General features: G+C 50.8%; 1 protein-coding gene across 2 annotated transcripts in view; it reads right to left on the minus strand.

The window, feature by feature from the left end:
* Nucleotides 1–18,115, minus strand: part of CRMP1 (collapsin response mediator protein 1) — a 69,135-nt gene extending 51,020 nt beyond the window's left edge. The window contains exon 1 of one of the 2 annotated variants that reach the window (XM_074350588.1): nucleotides 17,649–18,115. In XM_074350588.1, the coding sequence (XP_074206689.1) occupies nucleotides 17,649–18,029 (381 nt within the window). In that variant the 5' untranslated portion in view covers nucleotides 18,030–18,115. Of the gene's footprint in view, nucleotides 1–13,403; nucleotides 13,794–17,648 lie in introns of those variants that run through there. The other variant, XM_074350594.1, reaches the window with a different exon arrangement.
* Nucleotides 18,116–19,423: the final 1,308 nt, after the last annotated feature.

Genomic DNA, 19,423 nt, shown 5'->3' on the forward strand with positions numbered 1-19,423 from the left:
TTAAGTATAAACAATATTGCTAGACAATAAAATGTTTGGTGAAAAAGCAAAATACCAGATTCTCTACATGGTCGGTCTTTCTGGTAGCACTGGACTCCCCCCAGTGGAGACTTTGGGATGCCTCCCCCAGCCCCTGTTGCCCCTTGCACGCCCTCCTCCCACAAGAGTCATCACTTCACATCCACACACCATTGCTCATGTGCTCATCTCCTGCTGTGCTAGATGCCCCTCCACAGCCAGGATTTATCTGTGTGAGTCATCTCCAAATCCCCAGGGACCAACCAGGGACTTCACACAATTTTTAGCAAATCTCTGCTGAGTGGGAGGAAAAGAGGTGACAGACAGGAGGAAGGGGAGAGGGAAAGAGAAGAAAGAGAATGTTTGAAAAGACAGAAGGAGTGAGGAGAGAACAGCAGAGTGAGATAAAAGAGTGATTAAGAGGGTGGGGAAAAATGAAGGAAAAGAGGGAAGAAAGAAAGGAAGGAAGTGGGGAGGTGAGAAACAAAGAAAAAAGGAGGAAAGGATAGACTGACATCAGAAACCTCTCTTTTCTGCTTTTAAAACTCTCTGAAAGCCTGGGAATACAAGCTTGCTTAGTGCGAAACCTGTACAATACAGATGAGGCTGAAAGGCATCCTCACAAGGGGCCCACCTAAGCCTTGGTGCTGGGCAGTCATCGTGTCTCTACTGCCAAACGCCCTGGAGTCAGAGGAGCAACCCAGAGACGGGAAGGCCCTCTTCTCCAAACCTGCAATTATCTCCACTCCAGCTCCAACCGGGAGGGGTTGGCAGGATGCCTTTGCTCTCTTCACAAATATTAAGCCCATGTTGAGCACTGCTTACAAAAACTAGCTGTTAAAGCTTCAGACACTCTTACCCACACAACAGCAAAATAAACAACAGTCAGCTTCAGCTGGCAGGGGAGGTGTGGATCACTGTGCACTTTTTGCATCACTGTCTACCCCAGAGCAAAGCATTAAGCCTCCCTGCACTCTGTTTCTCCCTCCTGCATGGTGGGAAGAAAGTCTGTATTTCCATTGCAAAGTCAGAGGAACAGAAAGCCCATTCAGGTCTGGGGAGACTTAGAAGGAAGAAAAAAGGTGGTAGTCTCACCAAACCAACACTTACCCCAAATCACTAGTTTAGCAACCTTGGCTATCTGGAAAACAGCAGAGAACGAAAGCTGTCATTACAGAGACTGAGAAAGACAGTGACTATGTCATCAAGGAGGGCACATTTGAGCTGGATTCTGAAATTGATAAGTTCATGAGGCCAAAAAAATGGAGAAGGGGTGCAGTCCAGCGAAGTAAGGAGACTACACACAGACACGGTGTTCTGAAAGTTCCACGTTCCGTGCAGTCAACAAGGAGACTACAGCGCAAAGTGGGTGCGCTGTCCGTGGTTCTGAAACGCAACTGGGCGCTGGGACAGCAAGGTTTCCCCAAACCCTGGGACACTGAAGATCCCTCTCCATTCTACCTCATCCAGCTCTGGAGCTCCTCACCGCTTTTCTTTCTCAGCTTACCCGCATATCTGTAATATTTACGTTCCTAGAGAGCAAAAATAGTCATGGATTCTGTTTCACAATGTCTGTAGATGGTTTCAAGTACTTTTAACTCTTGGTGCCAACCGTTCAATACTCTAATTATCCCACCCCAGGAAGATGGGGGGAGGGCACGTGATACCCTCATGTTCCCTCTCCTACAGGGCTTCACTAATGCAGACACTGGAATCTGGGGTCAGTGAGTGAGTGAGTGCCAAGAACAGATCTCAGAGATCTTCACACTGAGAGGGCAGCTCCCTCTGTGGCTGTAGGTGCACACAGACTCTGATGAGGCTGCTTGATTCATCAGCGGGACTGGCCTTAGAGTAAATTAAATGACCAGTTACTCCTGAAAAGATGAAGAATCTCGTCCTCTCCAAACAGCAAACATGAAAATGAGTCTCAAAAAGATAAAGGAAGCTTCATCTGGTAAAATGTGCTTGTCCCTGCGTTGAGTACAGGTGGAATTGCTTTCTCATAAGGCAGAGAAATGTCAAGTTAAATTCTGAAAGTTACTAGTTCTTCAAACTCTACAAGCCACTGATATTAGGGCTCATGCTTGCAACTCAAACATTCAATAGGACAGACAGGCACACATCACTCATGTATGTACAACTCACAACATGGCACGGGAGCCTAGATAACTCTGAAAATCCACCGAGGTTGCCTGTTGAATATTCCAATCCAGGTGCTTTTGTAAAGATTTTCATTTGCCAGATCTAGTTTATGGGGCCAGGAACGTATGCTATTAACAAACACCTCAGATATTCTTGATGTAGATCCTCTGTGGAAGATCATGCTACTTGTTTCACAACTCTTCTTGCTCTCCCACCCTTGCCATGCTCCAATGTGGGTGCAGGGCTCTCCCAACCCCATCGACTGTGGGTATGCCTATGTGACTCACTTTGATCAACAGAATGAGAGTGAATGTGAGTGCACCAGTCTGAGCACAAGCTTTAAGAGGGAGGTGGGTTTCAGTTCAAATTTTTGGGAGTTATGAAAACCACAGGACCCAAGGAATGATGCCTCCTTCAGCCTGAGTCCCCGAATGAGAAGATATGAGGAATGTGCCTGACCCGAACAGAAGCTGGAAGACAAATCTAGCTGAGCCGTGCTGAGCCTCTGCCACCCACAAACCTGTGAACAACAAATAACTATTTGTTGTTGTAAGCCACAGAATTACAGGGTTATTTGTTATGCAACATTTATTGCATCAAAGCACATTGATACACTATTCAGATTCTGTGCCAGAAGCCACAGCCACGGTGATTGCTGAGAAATTTTTCTAGCTCAAACACTTCACAAATCCATGACTCTGTTCCTACCTTTAATGAATGGAGCCCCTTTCCTCCCAGGTTCCCTGCCAAGATCTCCCAAACAGGCTCCTTGCAGCATTAAGCCTCCCTGCACTCTGTTCTCCCTCCTGCATGGTGGAAATAAAGTCTATTATTTCCATCGCAAGTGCTGCCTACAGTGTGCAGCTGCACATTCATATTGATTCAAAGGAAACCAGCTCATTTGCCCGTGGTTTTGCCTCAGGGGACAGCCTGTCAGCCGGCGGCCCTTTGCTACACTTTCCAGGAAAGTAGCCCTGGAAGTGGCAACAGGCCTGAGACTGAATCTAATTAACACACATTTGTTCTCCACACACATGAGTAGGGTACATGGTGGTATTTTACTCCTTCATGAATCAGAAATACAGGTGGTCTCCATGGATTACAGGCCTTTTCTGTGAGCTCAGGGCCATTTCCATGACAACTGCAATTTTAACAGCGTGATCTCAAGCTCCATTGTACCTGACAGCCATTCAGGAAAAACTCCCTGATGGGCTGAGAATCTGGTTTTAAAATAACATACCTCTATCATGACCCCAGGAGTGGATAAGGTCTTCAGGCTACCGTAGAAGGATCATGCTAGCTAAATCTGTATACATGTCTAGACCTACTTCTGCATTTCCTTGTCTCTGCTTTTTACCTTATATAAAGCAATCTGAACAGAAACCCGTTGCCTTTAAGAAAATCATATTTCTGAGTACATACTAAACATCAGTTCTGCATTACAAGGGGTTTTCATTTTTAATTCTTAAGTCACCTTAGGAAGTGGGTATTATTGCTACAAATCAGGAAACTCAGACAAGTCAAGTGATTTACTCAAGGTCACACAGCCAGGAGATGGTGGACCCAGATTTGAACCTAGTACCACATGGTACCTATAGAGTGACAGCCCAGTGTCCCCTGCTGGTTATCCCAGTGTTCTTTCCACTATGCCTAGTTAAAATGTCTGAGGCTCCATTCCCTGCTTTGCAAAATGGGGATAAGCAAGAATAATCCATACATATCCATATGCCAAGCACCTCACCAGCCCTCCTGATAAGGCTGCTGCAATTGCAGTTGAAAGGGTGTAAGGCAGATTAGAGGACTCTGAAAGTTACAAAGGGCTCTAAGTGATAAGGTATTAAATGCGAGAACTATTCACTTAATAAACATTGGCAATGCCCCCTGAGCCGGCTACTTCTGTACTTATTATCTCATTTAATGTTCATTTAACAAAGAGGCGATGTTGTCTGCTGGTTAAGGACACAGGGGCAGAGGGCAGACTGCCTGAGTTCTAATCTGGCCTCACACTTACTAACCATGTGCCTTAGTCACGTTCACCTCTCTGTGCTTCAGTGTCCCAAGATAATGCAGAGAAAGGTTTTGAAAGCTAAAACAATTAATACATGGACAGCGCTTAGCACCTATATTTTAAAGTCTTTGCAACCTGGGGAGATAAATCTCATTCATGTGCCCAGTTTCATCTTCAGCTTCTCTCTAACCTCCCACACTCCAAACCCAACTCTTTCATAGATGTTGTCGCATCTGCTCCAGAAATGTCCTCATACCCACCTGCTGATGTCCACCTCCCACTGCACCTGCCCAGGCCAGCCCTCCTTACCTGTCTCCCTGCTGCCTGTCTTGTCCCCTCCACATGACAGCCAATGACTTTTCTGACCCACAAATGCAACCATATCATGTCTCTCCTTCAAACCTTTCACCACCTTGTCCTCGCTTATAAGACAGAGTATGCCCTCAGGCTCTTTCTGGCCTGGCCTCCTCCCTCTCCCGGGTTTGCACCATATTCTGACTCTTGAAACTGCAATTTCACACCCTGTGCCTTTGTCTGTGGCGTCCACTCACTGGACTTCCTGCCACACCTGCTCTGCCCATTGATTTCCAACTCGTCAGGTGCAGTGTCCTGCCTCCACGAACAGGTGTTCGCCCTACGGCACAAGGCTTGCATCTCTGGTCCGCACTGTCTCACAAGTGCATGACAATTCATCTTTCGGTTCATTTTTTTATGTCCATTTCCCCCCAAGAGACTGTGAGATCCTTCACCACAGAGACTACAGCTTATTCCCACACAGCTTCTTAGCCGGTGACCTGCAGCAAGACACTTAATCTCCGTGTGTTTCGGTTTTTTTTTTTTTTTTCCTTTTAGTGGAGCTAATCAAAGCACCCACCTCACAGGATTACTTAAGATAATAAGTTAAAGCTCTCAACACACTGAACACTGGCCTATGAAGCCCAATGCTTTGTGCTGAATGTTCCGTGTCTGTGCATTTGAAGAAGCAGGGGAAAGTTTCTAATGATTTTACCAGCTTCACAAAAGAAGCTATGGCTCTGGAAAGTTATTTAAACCAGTTTCAAGGTGCCCAATAATTTAAGCTTTATTTTGGACCCATTTTGTTCTACAAGCTCAGAAATAAAAGACAGTAAAAAGAATTAAAAATGGAAAAGAGGAAAAAGGAAAAAGGAGAGAAAAATCTAAACATTGTACTTGGAAACTGCACTAGATGAGGAATAAAGAACTGGGGCTGTTTTGGAAAAGAAAAGATCCTAAGTAACAGAAATATCTTTCAGAACTTCTAGGAGTATCAATGTGGAAAAGGAAGAAAACTATGAAAATTCTGAGACCAAAAGTAGGGCAACAGGCAGCCTCTCACTCTACATACAGAAGACTTTCCAACAACAGAGCTATCCAAGAGTAAAGCAGACTGCTGTGTAAAGTGGTGATCTCCCTGTGACTGGAGGCAGGCAAGGGGGGAACACCAGAGGGGGACGGGGGTGGAGAAGAAGCAATGGACACTCTTTCCTGCCACCTCAAATGCACAAACCCAGAAAATTTTACATAATTTAAAAGGTTACTTTCGGCTTTAAGGTAGTATACATCAAATATTTGCTTAGATTTTATTAGGATTTAAGCCTAAGAATATGATCTGATATAAAATAGATGGCAGCATAATTTGGAGGCAGGTACAGAATCTCAAGCAGCCCCCTCTTTACTTTGTACAATTCTACATCAGATCCACGTAGTTTTCCCATGGAATTGACCCCAAGCTCTACTACCAAGTCATTATTCAGTCAAGGTCCTGGGGAGAAGTGCACTTTGATGATCCAACATTTATATGAAAGATTACTCCTGTAAAAGCTTGCTTTTAATGTGAAATGAAGTGAAGCCATTAATATGCCAGATCTGCTCTCTCCCCTCTGTCAAAGTACCACTTTGCAAGTCTTTATTCTTCAGCTCCAAAACCCCTTCACGTTACCCTCTTCACCTTCTGGATGGTAATACCCAAATGTTAATTCCATGCATAAGACGTTCTTTAAGGAAGGTCAAATGGAAAAGTGTCTTAAGACCTCACTCAGGAGAGATGCACAGCTTGCAGTCCAGTTTTTATTCATCCACTCACCGAGTATGGAGTCCCTGCCATGAGTCACCGGTGCGTTAAGAGTGCTCCGGAGGAGTTGCTGAGAAGAATCAGACATTGTCCCAGTCTTCCAAGTGTGCACATTCAAGTGGACAAACCAAAGTTACTGAAGTGGGAGTGCTTCCAATTCCCAACCCCAGGAGGGAGATTTTCCACAATGATCACAGCTTATACAAAGGCAAAGGGCCAGAAAGGGTGAGCCTGGTCAGAGAGACTGTTCCAGGTGCCTGGGACACAGGCCCAAGGAAGGAGTAGGGAGCTGTAACCTCATATGTCCACAGCCATCACTTCCCTCCTTTTACCTGTTTACTCTTGTTTTCTAGATTTCTGGACCAGTCTCTCTGTGAAGCATCCTAGATCTCATTCCACTTCCCAAACCACCAACACCAGTATAGAGCTGTCTTCTGTCACTTTGAACAAAGTTATGATTTGGTCTTTGCATCTCTCTATGGCAATGAATCTTAACTTTTTCTGTGTTCTGGACATATTTACAAGTAGTATTAAAATCTGCAGCATTCTTGATGGGATTAAAGACCTAAAACAACACCAAACAAGTCAGCAATCATTATCCTGTCATCCCTACTACAGTGTGACTGTATCCATCTCACAGGGCCTTTAATGACTCCTTAATTGCACTTGCTTACTCTTCAGCACCATGGCGCTGTCCACTACCCTGACCCTGTTCTCTTATATGCTCAAGGGGCAGTCTTCTGACGTTCCCTTTCCATTACAAGAGCTTCCTCTTTCTCACAAGAAAGTCAGACTCCACTCAACACTGTTCTGCTTGTGAGTACACAGGGCTCCACCTGATAGCTGTTACTAGAATGACTTGTAGACTTGGTTGTAACAAACAAACTGTGAATGCCAATCAAAATGTAGCAGAACCTCTACAGAGGACTTTTTCAATACATCACCGTGCTCACAGAAACACATGGGCTGAGAACCACTGGTTGCTGGAATATCTCACATTTTCCTATTTTCTACCAGTGCCTCTTATACATAGGTCCCTAATCTCTATCTCTGGGCCTTGCCTCTCATCCCCATCCCATTCTGTGTTTTAGTTGCCCAGTGAGACACCTCAATTTGATGCTCTTTCTCAACTCTGATTCAGCCTGGGAACCAATGCAGATCTTTTCTTCCAAACTCATCCATTACACTTTCTGACCACCCCATTATCAGCTCCAAGAGGTGTTTATTAGCATCTCTTAGTGGGCCAGAATGTACACATTTAGTCCTCATGTCTCCTCCAGAAAGACTAACATTGGGCTTCTCCTCCTCACTTCATGCCTTGATTATGTGACTTGCTTTAGCCAATGGCTATGAGCAGATATGAAAGGGCCACAGTTAAAAAGAAGTTCTTAAAGGCATTTCAGGTTGATACTAGTCTCTTGTGCTTCCATTCTCTGTGCTCCCTCAGCCTGGGTCAAGGTGAGTAGATACAAGCAGAGCCACTATTCACAGCAGCCAGGGGCAAAGCTACAGCCAATCCAGGCCCTCATGCAGCTTGAGCAAGAAATAAATGTATGTTGTTGAAAACCATTGTGACTTTGGGATTGTTTGCTATGGAACAAAGCTGACTAATACACCATCCCACAGTAAGAATAATAACAGCGAGCCCACAGAGTGCATACTATGTGCAGGTGCTATTCTAAGCATCTTGCATATATTAAATCATTTAATTCTCAGGGAAAAACCCCTATGCAGTATTAATATTTTCCCATTTTACAAGTGAGAAAATTGCTGCACAGAGAAAATTTGCCCAAAAATTTGCCCAAATTGCACAGCCAGTAAGTGTAACAGCTAGAATTCAAACCCAGATAGTCAAGCTTCAGAATCCACATTCTTCCATGCTGCCTTTATCACACCATCTTCTCACCTCAAGAACTTCCAGAGGCTTCCTATTACCACAGAATAAAGTCAGAGTACCCTATAACTTGGAGCTGAATTACCTAATTCAACTTTGTAAAGAAAAGTAATCTGAAGCTCAGAGAAGAACTGACTTGTCCAAGGTCAAATATCCCATTCACATTTGAGCCAGATTTAAACCCCACGTGCTATTTCCATCACTTTGGGTGTATTTTGTCTGACTTACAAAGCCTTGTAGAACCCCCTCGATCTCCCAGCCATTCAAATTTACTTCAAGTTCCTCACGCCTTGAATTAACAATGTAAAAATCCTTACTCTCTTCTGACCATATTCATTTCCCAGCCCAGGTCTTGTCCATGCTGTTCCCCCTGCTTTGCATGCTCTTCCTTTGTCTCTACCAATCAAATCCCTCAACACCTAGCTCACTCCATCCCCCAAGCCCCAAAAGGCCACCTCCTATTGCTTCTGCCAACGATGAGTTCTCCTTTCTCTGAATTACTCTAACACCTGTGATTTAGTCCACAGTTTACCCTCCAGTCATTTTGAAGTCATTCTATGCATGTGCAATTTTTCACTTAGATGGAAAGCTTCTCAAGGTCAGGGTCATGTAAATAAAAATATGTATTTTTAACTGCCCATCATACCCTGCACAGTTCAAGGAACAGACAGATATCCAGTTAACACTCACTGATCACCCGTCATTCTGAATTTTCATTTCCTCAAAGAGAGAGCCTGAGTTCAGGGAAGGGAACTATCACCTGTTAGCCACTGACTATGTGCCCGGCACATTCACATATGTCATGTCATGTGTTTCCATGTATTCAGTCTTGGCCAAGTTTATTACAAGAAACAGGCAGTCAGGGCTAAGTTGCCATAATTATGTTATGGAAGATACCCTAACTCAGTATCACTTTTATGCCCTCTGAAACACTTTTAAAGAATTTAATTTAAAATAATTTTCCCCAAAACATTGTAAACTGACCATACTTTAATGAAAAATATATATACGAAAAATAAAAAATAAAATAAAATGAAATAAAATAAAATAAAATAAAATAAAATAAAATAAAATAAAATAAAATAAAATAAAATAAAATAAAATTTCCCCTAAGACTATGGCCCACTTCTCCCTGCCTGATCATAACCTTGACCAAACCAGTAGGGTCTTTCTCTGCCCTGGATGACAGAAGCTCTGAGTCAGAATGAGACTCTGAGTCAGGTGCCCAGGCGCACACCTCCAGTGGTCTGAATTGCTGGCAGGTTTGGTCTCTGCTCTTCCTTGACCTTCATTCTTGGTATCCTACTTCCATCTGATTGCACTAGGTGTGTGACAAATCACTGAAGGCATCTCAAATCCTTTGCATAAAAAGGCAGGAAGATAAACTAAATATTTATAGATAGGCTGAGCGTCACCCTCAGGAAGAAGTAGGTTTTTTTGCATATTTGTCCATTACAGTAACGAACTCAGGCTGATGTAGTTTTTACTTATTGGTACCTTTCTTCCCTGCTCATCTTCACTGTTTGATCTCACACACACACACACACACACACACACACACACTCACACACACACTCACACACACACACACACACACACACACACACACTCACACACTCACACACACACACACACACAGATTTCAATCAGACAGTGACTATCTTAGCAAGGAGACCAGCCCGTCTACCCTCCCTGCCTGAATCGGATCTCTTCATTCCTCCACGGGCCACTGATGAAGCTTTAAAGTCTCTAATCCTCAGTTTACTCTTTGGAAAACAGGCTGTCTTCCTCATAGGACTGTTCTGAAAACCCAGTAAATGATCACAGGGGTCCTGATTGCCGTCACAGTCTGCAAAATCACAAATGGTCAGTACTCACGAAGTCTTATTTGTAATAACAATAATTCTTAACCGTCATGGTAGACACTCTTGCCACCCTCTTCCGTGGCTCTGTGGGGACAGAAAGATTCCGAGGGGCCACGAGCCCTGTGCCTTTGTTTGCTCAGAGCCACGCCCAGGATGCTCTACTTGCTTAACCACCACAGTAGGCACCGAAAAACAGCTTTAGCTAAATGAATTCTGGCTGCCCCATTAATCTTTTTAAAAAGCCACACATGAAAAGAGAGCTTTATTAATATTTTAAACAATCCTTGGGGGCTGAAGCCAAGCTTTTCCCCTCTTTTCAATCAGGCTACTCTTGTATCTCAGAAGAAGGCTAAGGTGGAGGAAAGAGGAAAAGACACCGCAGTCAACATGAGTAGAGTGTTTTCGTGATTCAGCCCTGCTCCCGCCTCGGTCCTCACTGTGCACTGTCTGGGATGTCCCTCCTCCTCCTCTGCTCACATACCCTCTCCTATCTCTGATTTCACTGCCAAAGCTGGGACCTTACCCGCTTTGTTCAGGTGGGCAGGCTGAGGCTCAGGGGGGCACAGAGTGAGAAAACATCAAGCAGGTGGGGACCTGGGGATGCAGCTGGTCTTTTTTTTTTTTTTTTTAAATCTTGATCCTTTTCTAAGCCTTCTGGGTCCCTCCACAGATCACACACACCAGGGCTGCCAAAACATCTTAACTGTCTCCAGGATTTGCTCGAACTGCTCAGAGAAGCTGCACTTGGATGCAGAGGTCAGGCTCCTGTCATGCTGACTTTCCTTCGGTTTTTCCAAGGGATCACACTCTTTTGCCTTGGGGCCTTCCCCCACGTCACACAGAACCCCCTTCCTCCCCTCTGTCTCCCTCCGCATCCCAGGACGAGGCTGGGTGTTCCTGCTGTGGTCTCCCTGGCTTCCCATACCACCCCTTACAACACCCCCACACTTCGCTGCAATTTCAGGCTGAAATGTCAGTCTTTGCTAAACCCTGGGAAGGCAAGGGCATGCCCATCTCATACCCTCTTTCCCTAGCACCCTGCACAGTGCCCGGCACAGACCAGGTGCTTATTGTTCTTAGTCACTTACCAATTGGGTAATATTGAACATGATAAGGGTATAGCATGTGTAAAGCCACAATGCCCGTCCATTCATTTAATGGCATTCTGGTTCCTGTCACAACACGAACATTATCAGCAAAGGATCCTCAGGAAGCTGTGCGTCCTACAAAGGAGCTCCGTCCAAGGCCATCCTCTCTGGTTTCTCCTTTAAACCACAAATCTTTCTAGCTGGAGTGAACTATGTGGACCAAACAAAAGATGAATGACTCATCAAGGGCTACTTTCCCAGTAACTGAGCGTAGTTTTCAGCATCTCTCTTCCCCATGCTATTGAAGCTGTCGGAGTCACTCCGTTTGATTCTCTCTTATACATGAGTGGACTACTTGCTTCACTCAAACGGCTAAAGCAGCAGGATCAGCCAGCAGTTCTGAAGCCCTTGCTCTGTGCCTACCAAACACAAAGCGCTTTGCCAGGGTCCTCTTGGACGCCCAAGGGTCCTATCAAATGGCCAGTGCTAGGCCCACTTTGGATATCAGAGCACAGAGGCTCAGAGAGGTGGCAGAGCAGGGAGGCAAACCCAGATCCATCTGGTGCTAAAGCCTGGGCAGTTCATCTCCACTCTGGAGGGCCACAGCCAGAAGGCAGGGTGACAGAACTGGACAACTTAGGAGGCACTGTTCCCATACATCTGCCTCAAAGCCCATCTTGCTCAACTTCCTTCTTAGAAACTGGGGTCCGGAACAGGGCACAGACCTGCGGGGGGCCACAGACACAAAGGGACCTGGGGCTCCAGAACTCATCAGTCACTGCATCACCTCTACCTCCATCTCCTGCCTCGGGTCCCCCGGGGGCAGGGCTGGAGAGTCCCAAAGCCTGGACCTGCTCATATAAATATCCAGTTCATTCCTCCCACTGCCTAGCCTAGGACAACTCCATCCCTTCCATTGATTCTTAGCCGACAACAGTGTTAAGTGACTGGTCACTTACATCTCCATGTCTCAGAGGGCAAGGATTAGGGATGGGGAAGAGGTGGTCCCACCCTCAGGGGTCACACTGCTGGATGGTAACTCTGCAAAGGTCGGCTGACAAAACCTGAAGCAGGACGCAGGAGGGGCTTCCTAAGAGGAGACTCAGCCCAGAAGGGCAGAATGCAGGCCTGTTCTGGAGAGGTATGGGTCCAGTTCCCTCCCAGCCTTCCTCTCAGTTGCACCTCCAGCCACTGCTGCAGCCTCTGAGAGCTTCATGTGGACAATGCTTCCTTCAAAAGATTTACTGAGAAGATTCAATAAGGCAAGGTCCACAATACACTGGGCAGACGAGTGGGGAATGTCAGCTCCTTCCCCTCTACCCAAAGCTACTCTCTCCAAGATGCTCTGGGGCCATCTCTAAGCCTGGATAAATGAGGATGCTGGGTTTCCTGTCTTTAAACCTCAGGCATGGAATCCCCGGAGGATTCAATTACGCTCAGAATCCTGCCTCCTAGTACCTGGCTGCTCAGACACCAGCCACCCAAGGCCCGTGGGCTTCACCAGCACCTGTGGTCCACATCTCTCAGGAATGGCTTGGTTCAATTCTCATGCCAGGCAGGGAATGGGGTGGAGGTTTCTGAATCGGCTGTCCCCTCAGCTCCCCACCCTGAGACAAAGCAGGAAGACCTGGGTTCCTTTGTTTCCGGCCACACCCAGGGACATAGAGTACAGCTCAGTCCCCACTCCCATTCCCGCACCCCAGCGTTAACCCCTCCGGGGCCGCCAGTGCCGGCCCATTAGGCTATTTTTAGTTGCGGGGACGAATGGGAGGGGCGCTTCTATCATGGCGCTGTCTCTAGGTCCAGACTTCCACTCCATCATTATGGGCGGGGAGTGGGGAACGGTGGTCGATTTCTTTCCTCCCTCTGGCGGGGAAGGAACTCTGCTGCGAGGCGCAAGAGCTGGACGGTGCAAAGGCTGCACTCTGGAGGCTCAGCTCCAAGGCTGGATGGAGGGTGTTCGGACCCCCGCGCCCCTCCCTCTTTTGTTCAGCTCTGCAACCTCCCAGTCCACGCCATCCTCAGGCACATCCCGTGGGGGGAGGGGGCTGCAAGCCCGCGGGGAGAGGGGCCTGAGGCTCCAGCCCCGCCCCGCCACGCGGGGCTCCCCTCCCCCCCATTGTCCCCAGATGCTTGGGGGAGGGGGCTGCAAAGCCGAGACCGGCCCCGCCCTACCCGCGGCGACGCAGGAAACCTCCGGGGGCCGCCCCTGAGGTCCCCCAGCGGATCCCGACCCTGGCGGAGACCACCTCCACCGCACAAAGAACGGCGAGGCAGAGGCGGGGGCCCAGCTTACCGTGATGTGCGGAATGCTCTTCTTGCCCTGGTAAGACATGGCCCCGCTCTGGCGCCCTCGGCCCGGCGGGTGAACCTGTGGGGCTGGCTTTCGCTCTGTCCGGCTCCCTTGAGCGGTTCCGCTCTGCACGGGCGCGGTGACAAAGGCCTGGGCCCAGTAAAGAGAGGGACGGAGGCTCGGCGCGTGCGGCTGCCCACGCGCCCGGCTGCCCCGGCTGCTCGGCCCGCCCGCCGCCGCCGCCGCTCGGCTGCCAGCACCGCCCGGCTCCGCGAGGAGGGCGGGAGGAGGAGGGAGAGACGAGGGCGGGAGGAGGGGGCTGCAGACAGACAGCTCCTCCCGGCGGCGCGGAGCCGAGCCGGATTCGCCCCTCTCGGCTCGAACCAGGAAGCGCTTGCCTTCCGATCTCCCCCACTCCGCCCCCCGCCCCACCAACCGCCCAGCCCCGCCGACCCCCGCCCCGCGCACACGCCCTCAACTGGGCCCCAGCCTCGCTCTCGCGATTGGGTAGGTCTGGTTTTCAGGGCTCTTTTAAAAGCCAGAGACGGACTTCGGATGCGCTGGCAGAGACTGTGGGCAGCGCCACAGGTGTGGTGCGCCGCATCTGGGGGCCTCCCTGGAACACGTGCCTGAGGGAGGGAGTGTGAGCCGGGTGCCTAGAACCTCCCCCTCACCCCCACCCCCAGCTGCTGGAGCATTCAGGCTCTCCAGGATCTGGCCCAGCGGCCGCCCCCCTTTGGCCTTTCCGCAGCCTCCAGCCTCCGTTTGTCCATCCTCTGTGATAACTCCCTGAATAGACCAAGCAGATTTCCAGCCCCAAGTCCAAGCCTTTATTCCAGCCGTACCTTCTCTTAATATCTTAGCTCAGACATAAGCTTACCTATTCTCTCTGACTTACTGCCAACGGCTTCTCCATAAAGCCTTTCCCTGCCACCCTCTCCCATCGTTGAACCAGACTCAGCAGGAACCTCCCTGCAGCAGGGAGGCTTAGGCCCTAATGAGTGGCTGACCTGCTCTACTGCCTGCAGCCCTGCTCATCACACAGCCCCCAGGTACTGGGACCAACAGGTCACCCCCACAGCCCTGTCTACCAGACAGTGATTGCTGATTGGACAGCCAGACCATTAGCACTAAGGTCTCCACAGCCCCCAGGACAGGCTAGGGGGAAGGTGGCGAACAGAATGTCCTGCCTCCCAGTGGACACCAGCCCTGGCACCCATAATCCAGATGTTGCTTTGGGGAGAGGTGGGCAGGAGACCAGGGCATAGCATGTTAAACTTCTTGATAGGAGAAAAGTAAAGAGGGGACAGGGAGATAAGAGGGGAGCCCTAGCAAGCCCCCACAGCACTAGACAGGTGCCCCAAATCTCCAGGCAGATTAAAATGCCAACCTCACTTTCTGCCTACAAAATCCAAACCTGCAGGTTCTATAAAAAGACCCCATCTTTTTTACTGTCAAGTTGCCACCCAGAGGGCAGGTGTGCTAATCATGGAAAAGCCCCCACCACTCAAGTTAGGGCCTGAAGCTCTTACCTCCACTGCCACCTGGGGGCCAGTCCTCCAGTCCAGGACCAGAGGCCAGAGATGCCTGGTCCTTAAAACGGAGATGGGGTTATATGTTCACAAAAGAGAAGCAGCTTAGTATTCCAGGAACACTAGGCCCTAAGCTTCCCATTTCACAGGTGGGAAATTGAGGCATACAGAGGTAAAATGGTATCTCAGGTACAAAGCATATTAGCTGCAGCAGAGCATATCTAGAAGCCACGTTCCTGCACGCCTCCTCTAGAGCGCATTCTCCTACACTCATTCATTTCAGCCTTGGCTCTGCTGGGTCCTATATTCTTGTTGCTGACCGGAAATTTCAGGTCTTCCTCTCCCAGACTCCATATTCCCTTCCACAGCGTTGCTAAGTCCTAGGTTCCAGGAACCAGGGCGTCCCCACGGTTGAGTCTGGTCAGGTATGCTCCAGGGGTGGGGACAAGACCACGTGCATATCGAGGGAGGGGCATGGGTCCGCTGTTGGCCAAAAAGACCACGGCTCCCGAGCGGAATTCCCGGGTACAAAGCTCCGCAGTCGCTCAGCCTTGGGCCTCCGCAAGCGCTGCGCCTGCGCCGCAGAAACCCCTCCTCCCTCCCCAGGAAAGAGCTTTATGGGCGGGGGAAGGGCCTCGGTACCCTCTGCAAAACGTAGAATCAGCGAGGCCCGCCCCGGAATCCGAACCCCGTGGCCCCTCAGCTCTCAGAAAGTAAAACGTTCCCCTCAGGGAGACCATGAGCCCCTTGGCTACACAGTCCCGAACCTCGAGAGCTTCTGAAGCCCTCGGAGCGCCGGAGGCGCTGCCTTTTGTCCAGTACCCGCGAAGCCATGGCGAAAGGGGAGAGAGGGCTAGAGGGGGAGAGGAAGGAAGAATGGAAGAGGTGAAGCAACCAGCGTCCCCAAGCGCTGAAGCACGGCTGCGAAGCCGTCCCAGACAGCCCAGGGGAGATGGTGGCGTTGGTGACATTGACTGCAGCTCCATCAGGGACGCTTTCCACAGCTCCCAGCCGTACACAAAGCGCTCTCGCCTCCCTGATACTCCTTCACGCCTTGAGGAAGTCTGGGAGATGCCACCCCCATTTCACAGATGAGGAAGCTGAAGCTCAAGAGGGCGCAGTACCTTGACTGGAAACCAGGGTTCTCCGGTATTGGCCCCGGCTTCTCAGTCCGTGGCTCTGAAGCCTCCCGCTTAGGCTCTGAAGCCTGGATCCCAAGCGAGGTCAGCCACCAGAGAAGGAGGTGGGCAGGAAGAGATACAGAAGGGGTTGGGACAAGGAGACGGGACACTTTCGATATCCCCATTTCTCGCCCCCACCTCCACCACACACCCCCTCACTGTAGACCTTCCTCTTGCGAGGCGCCGGATTCAGGACCACGGAGAGTTCCCGAGTTACCGGGACAGAAAGCCTGGGGCGTTGGGGATTGGGGGCAGGAGGAGACCCACTATTGGGTTGTAGCAGCCACAGGCTGACCCAGCCCCCACTTCTCAAGAAAGCCCTCCTAGATCAAGCTCTGCCTCCTCCGGTTCACTTTATGCCTCTCATAGCATTTAAGGGGAGAAGGGTTAATAAAAATGATAATGATAAAACTCATATAATAAACAACGAACATTTATTGAGTGCTCACTACCTAGCAGCATTAACTCATTTAATTTTCACAGTGAATTTGTCACCCACCCTGACCCAGGGTGGGGCCGGAGTGCTGTGCAGGGATCCCAGCACCTATCAGGGGCCTGGAACCTGAGCAGTGCTCAGACTGGAAGTTCTGGGTTAAACCGACAGCTCGCCAGCCCTCGGGTACTCCAACTTCCGTTGTCCAAGCACCTCGACCATATATCCCGAAGCTGTGTCGTCTATCCACCGTTCCTCCCGCAGTGCCCTGGCGACCCCCAGCTAAAGGGACAAGAGCCATAGGGCCCAAGGCTTGAAGTTCCCTCTCCCTGATGTTTCCCCACTTTCATAGGGGGGAAAAAACCTCCGAGTCTAGGAAGCTATTGACCCCAGATCAAATCCCCGCTCTGCCTCCAGCTTGCTCTGTGAAGTGAGCACACTGGCGTCGTGCTGTGGTATTCAGGGGCGTCCCTGAAGATGTCGGTGATTGCGGGTAGTGGTTTCCAGTTCTATCTGCCAGACGATCTAAATCTTTCACCAGATATTTCCCTCAGAAAGCACAGAGGGGAGCACTCAGGAAAGGCTTAAGCTTTAAGCCCTGTGACCACAGGCATTTCAGGGAACCTCTCCTAGCGCCTGGTACCTAGCAGGTGCTCTATAATTACTAATGAGTGAGTGAATAAATGAAGGGATGAATGAGGAACGGAGCTCCCCGGCTTTTCATAAAGCAGAGAGTAGGGAGCCTTGGATGAAATTAACCCCAGAGGTACTGCTGCGTTTTAAGGAGCCATGTGGCGGTTTTAGCCAACTTACTTCCCTTTTCAGAACCTCGCTCTGCTTTTCTGCAGAGGAGGAGAGGGGGACTGGATCTCGAAGGACCCTTTGGAGTCTCCCGGACTATGCTGGCCAACCCTGACCGAGTCGCACCACCTCTCCAAGACCTCCTATATGATGGGGTGAGGGAAGGGCCTTCTGGAGCTCTCCCAAGCCTGGTGGCAGTCGCCACAGCACTCCGGCCCGGGCACTGCCCTCAGGCGGCCCCACGCCCAGGCGCCCGAGGGCCCCGCCCCTTCCGTCCGGCCCACGCGCGCCCCGAGGGTACCTGGCCATTGTCCCGGCCGAGTGGCAGGTCGCGGGGCGCGGGGCAGCGGATGCGCAGCGCAGGGGGTCGCTCGTCGCGCTCGCCTGGCGAGCTGACGGCCGAGCCCGAGGGCTCGCTCACGTCGCTGGCCGTGTCCTCGCTACCGCCGGGCCCCGGCAGGCCGACAGAGTCAAGCCGGCCAGCACTGCGCGGCGTGCGCGCCGAGCCGCGGCGGCCCACGCTGTACGCGTCGAAGTCGATGGTCTTATTCTCGTAGGCGCCCTCCACCGCGGCGAACATGCCGCCGTACTTCTGGCGCGGGGTCTGCGCCGCGCTGCCCGGTCGCGCCAGATACACGGGCAGGTCGTCCTCCGTGTTCCACCCGCGCCGGCGGTCCGCCATACCGGTCCAAAACCGGCCGCCCACCCGCGCGCCCGCCTGCCCACGGCCCTAGCCACCGCCGTGCGCCGCGCTCCGCGCTCGGTGCGGGCCCGCGGCTGCCCAGGAGCGACTGCGGCCCGGGGAGGGTAGGGGAGAGGCGGGGCGCGCTGTGGGGCGGGGCCGAGGAGGGGCTGGGGCGGGGCCTCCGGGCGGCTGTGGATGAGCGCAGCCGCCCGCTACAAAGGATCGGGAGGCGGGGACCGCGGCGAGGGCAGGGAGAGACGATGACGTGCCCTCGCCGCAGCGCCGAGGGCGGGCAGCCGAACCGCAGTGCCCTCGCCGCACCCCCACTCTCTGCCCCCAGGCCGAGCTGAGGGCTCGAGGGGAGCCGGGGGTGCGAACGGCGAGCACGCACTCACACACTCCCAAGGCACACACAGGTTGGTACTAGCACAGCAGACAATTACGCCATACGGGCACGTGCGAGATGCACTAACGGGCTGGCATATGCGGGAATCGATTACACACACGCTCCCCAGATACACGCAGGCTCGTTCACGCACATCATAGACAATTTTGCACACATATACATACTTGTACATATTCCGAGTCAATTACACACACACACACACACACACACACACACACACACACACCCCAGAAATTCTCAGTCAGCGAAGCCGGCGCATGCACCGCATCACACGGAGATTGATTGCACAACCAGAGAAGCATTCACACATCGGTCACCGCATTCATTCACTCAGCACTATTACATTGAGAGCCCACCGGTGCCTACCACGTTGTTGGTGCTGGGGGCAGCGCCGTGAACGAAATAGACCAAGTCCTGCCCTCCGGGAGCTGACGTTCTAAGGAGAAGGAGACAAACACACACATCATGTACCAGACAGGGCTACGCGCCTGGCAGGATGAACAGTCAGGCAAGAGGGATGTGCCGGGACCACATTCACGCTGACAGACAAGAGAAATACACTCTTGCACATGAACCAATGACTCACACGTGTACACCGGGCTCACTCCTGCACCACCCACACAACAAAGAGATTTTCTCGCCCTCATACCAAAGGCAAACTCACAAGATGACTCCACACATGTAAACCCCGCCAGGACGCCCACACACAAATCCGTACCAGAAATAAGGGAGGTCAGGAGCTGAAATAGAAACGCTCCAGAAAAAGACACACAAAGGAACTGATCATTTCACACACATGCACCGGCTCTTGTCAGTCACCCAGACAGACAAATATTCCCCAGTCCAGGGCCACCTCCCATGACCCCTGATGCAACCTATTCTTGCTGAGCTAGGAGCTTGCGGCCTTGGGGCCCCAGGCTTCCTCTGACCAGGGCCAGGGGGAGGGCGTGGGGCCTGGGGATCGCTCTACCCGTCTTCAAAGCCA

The sequence above is a fragment of the Camelus bactrianus genome, chromosome 2 (assembly GCF_048773025.1).
Source record: "Camelus bactrianus isolate YW-2024 breed Bactrian camel chromosome 2, ASM4877302v1, whole genome shotgun sequence".
In the NCBI taxonomy this organism is placed as follows: domain Eukaryota; kingdom Metazoa; phylum Chordata; class Mammalia; order Artiodactyla; family Camelidae; genus Camelus; species Camelus bactrianus.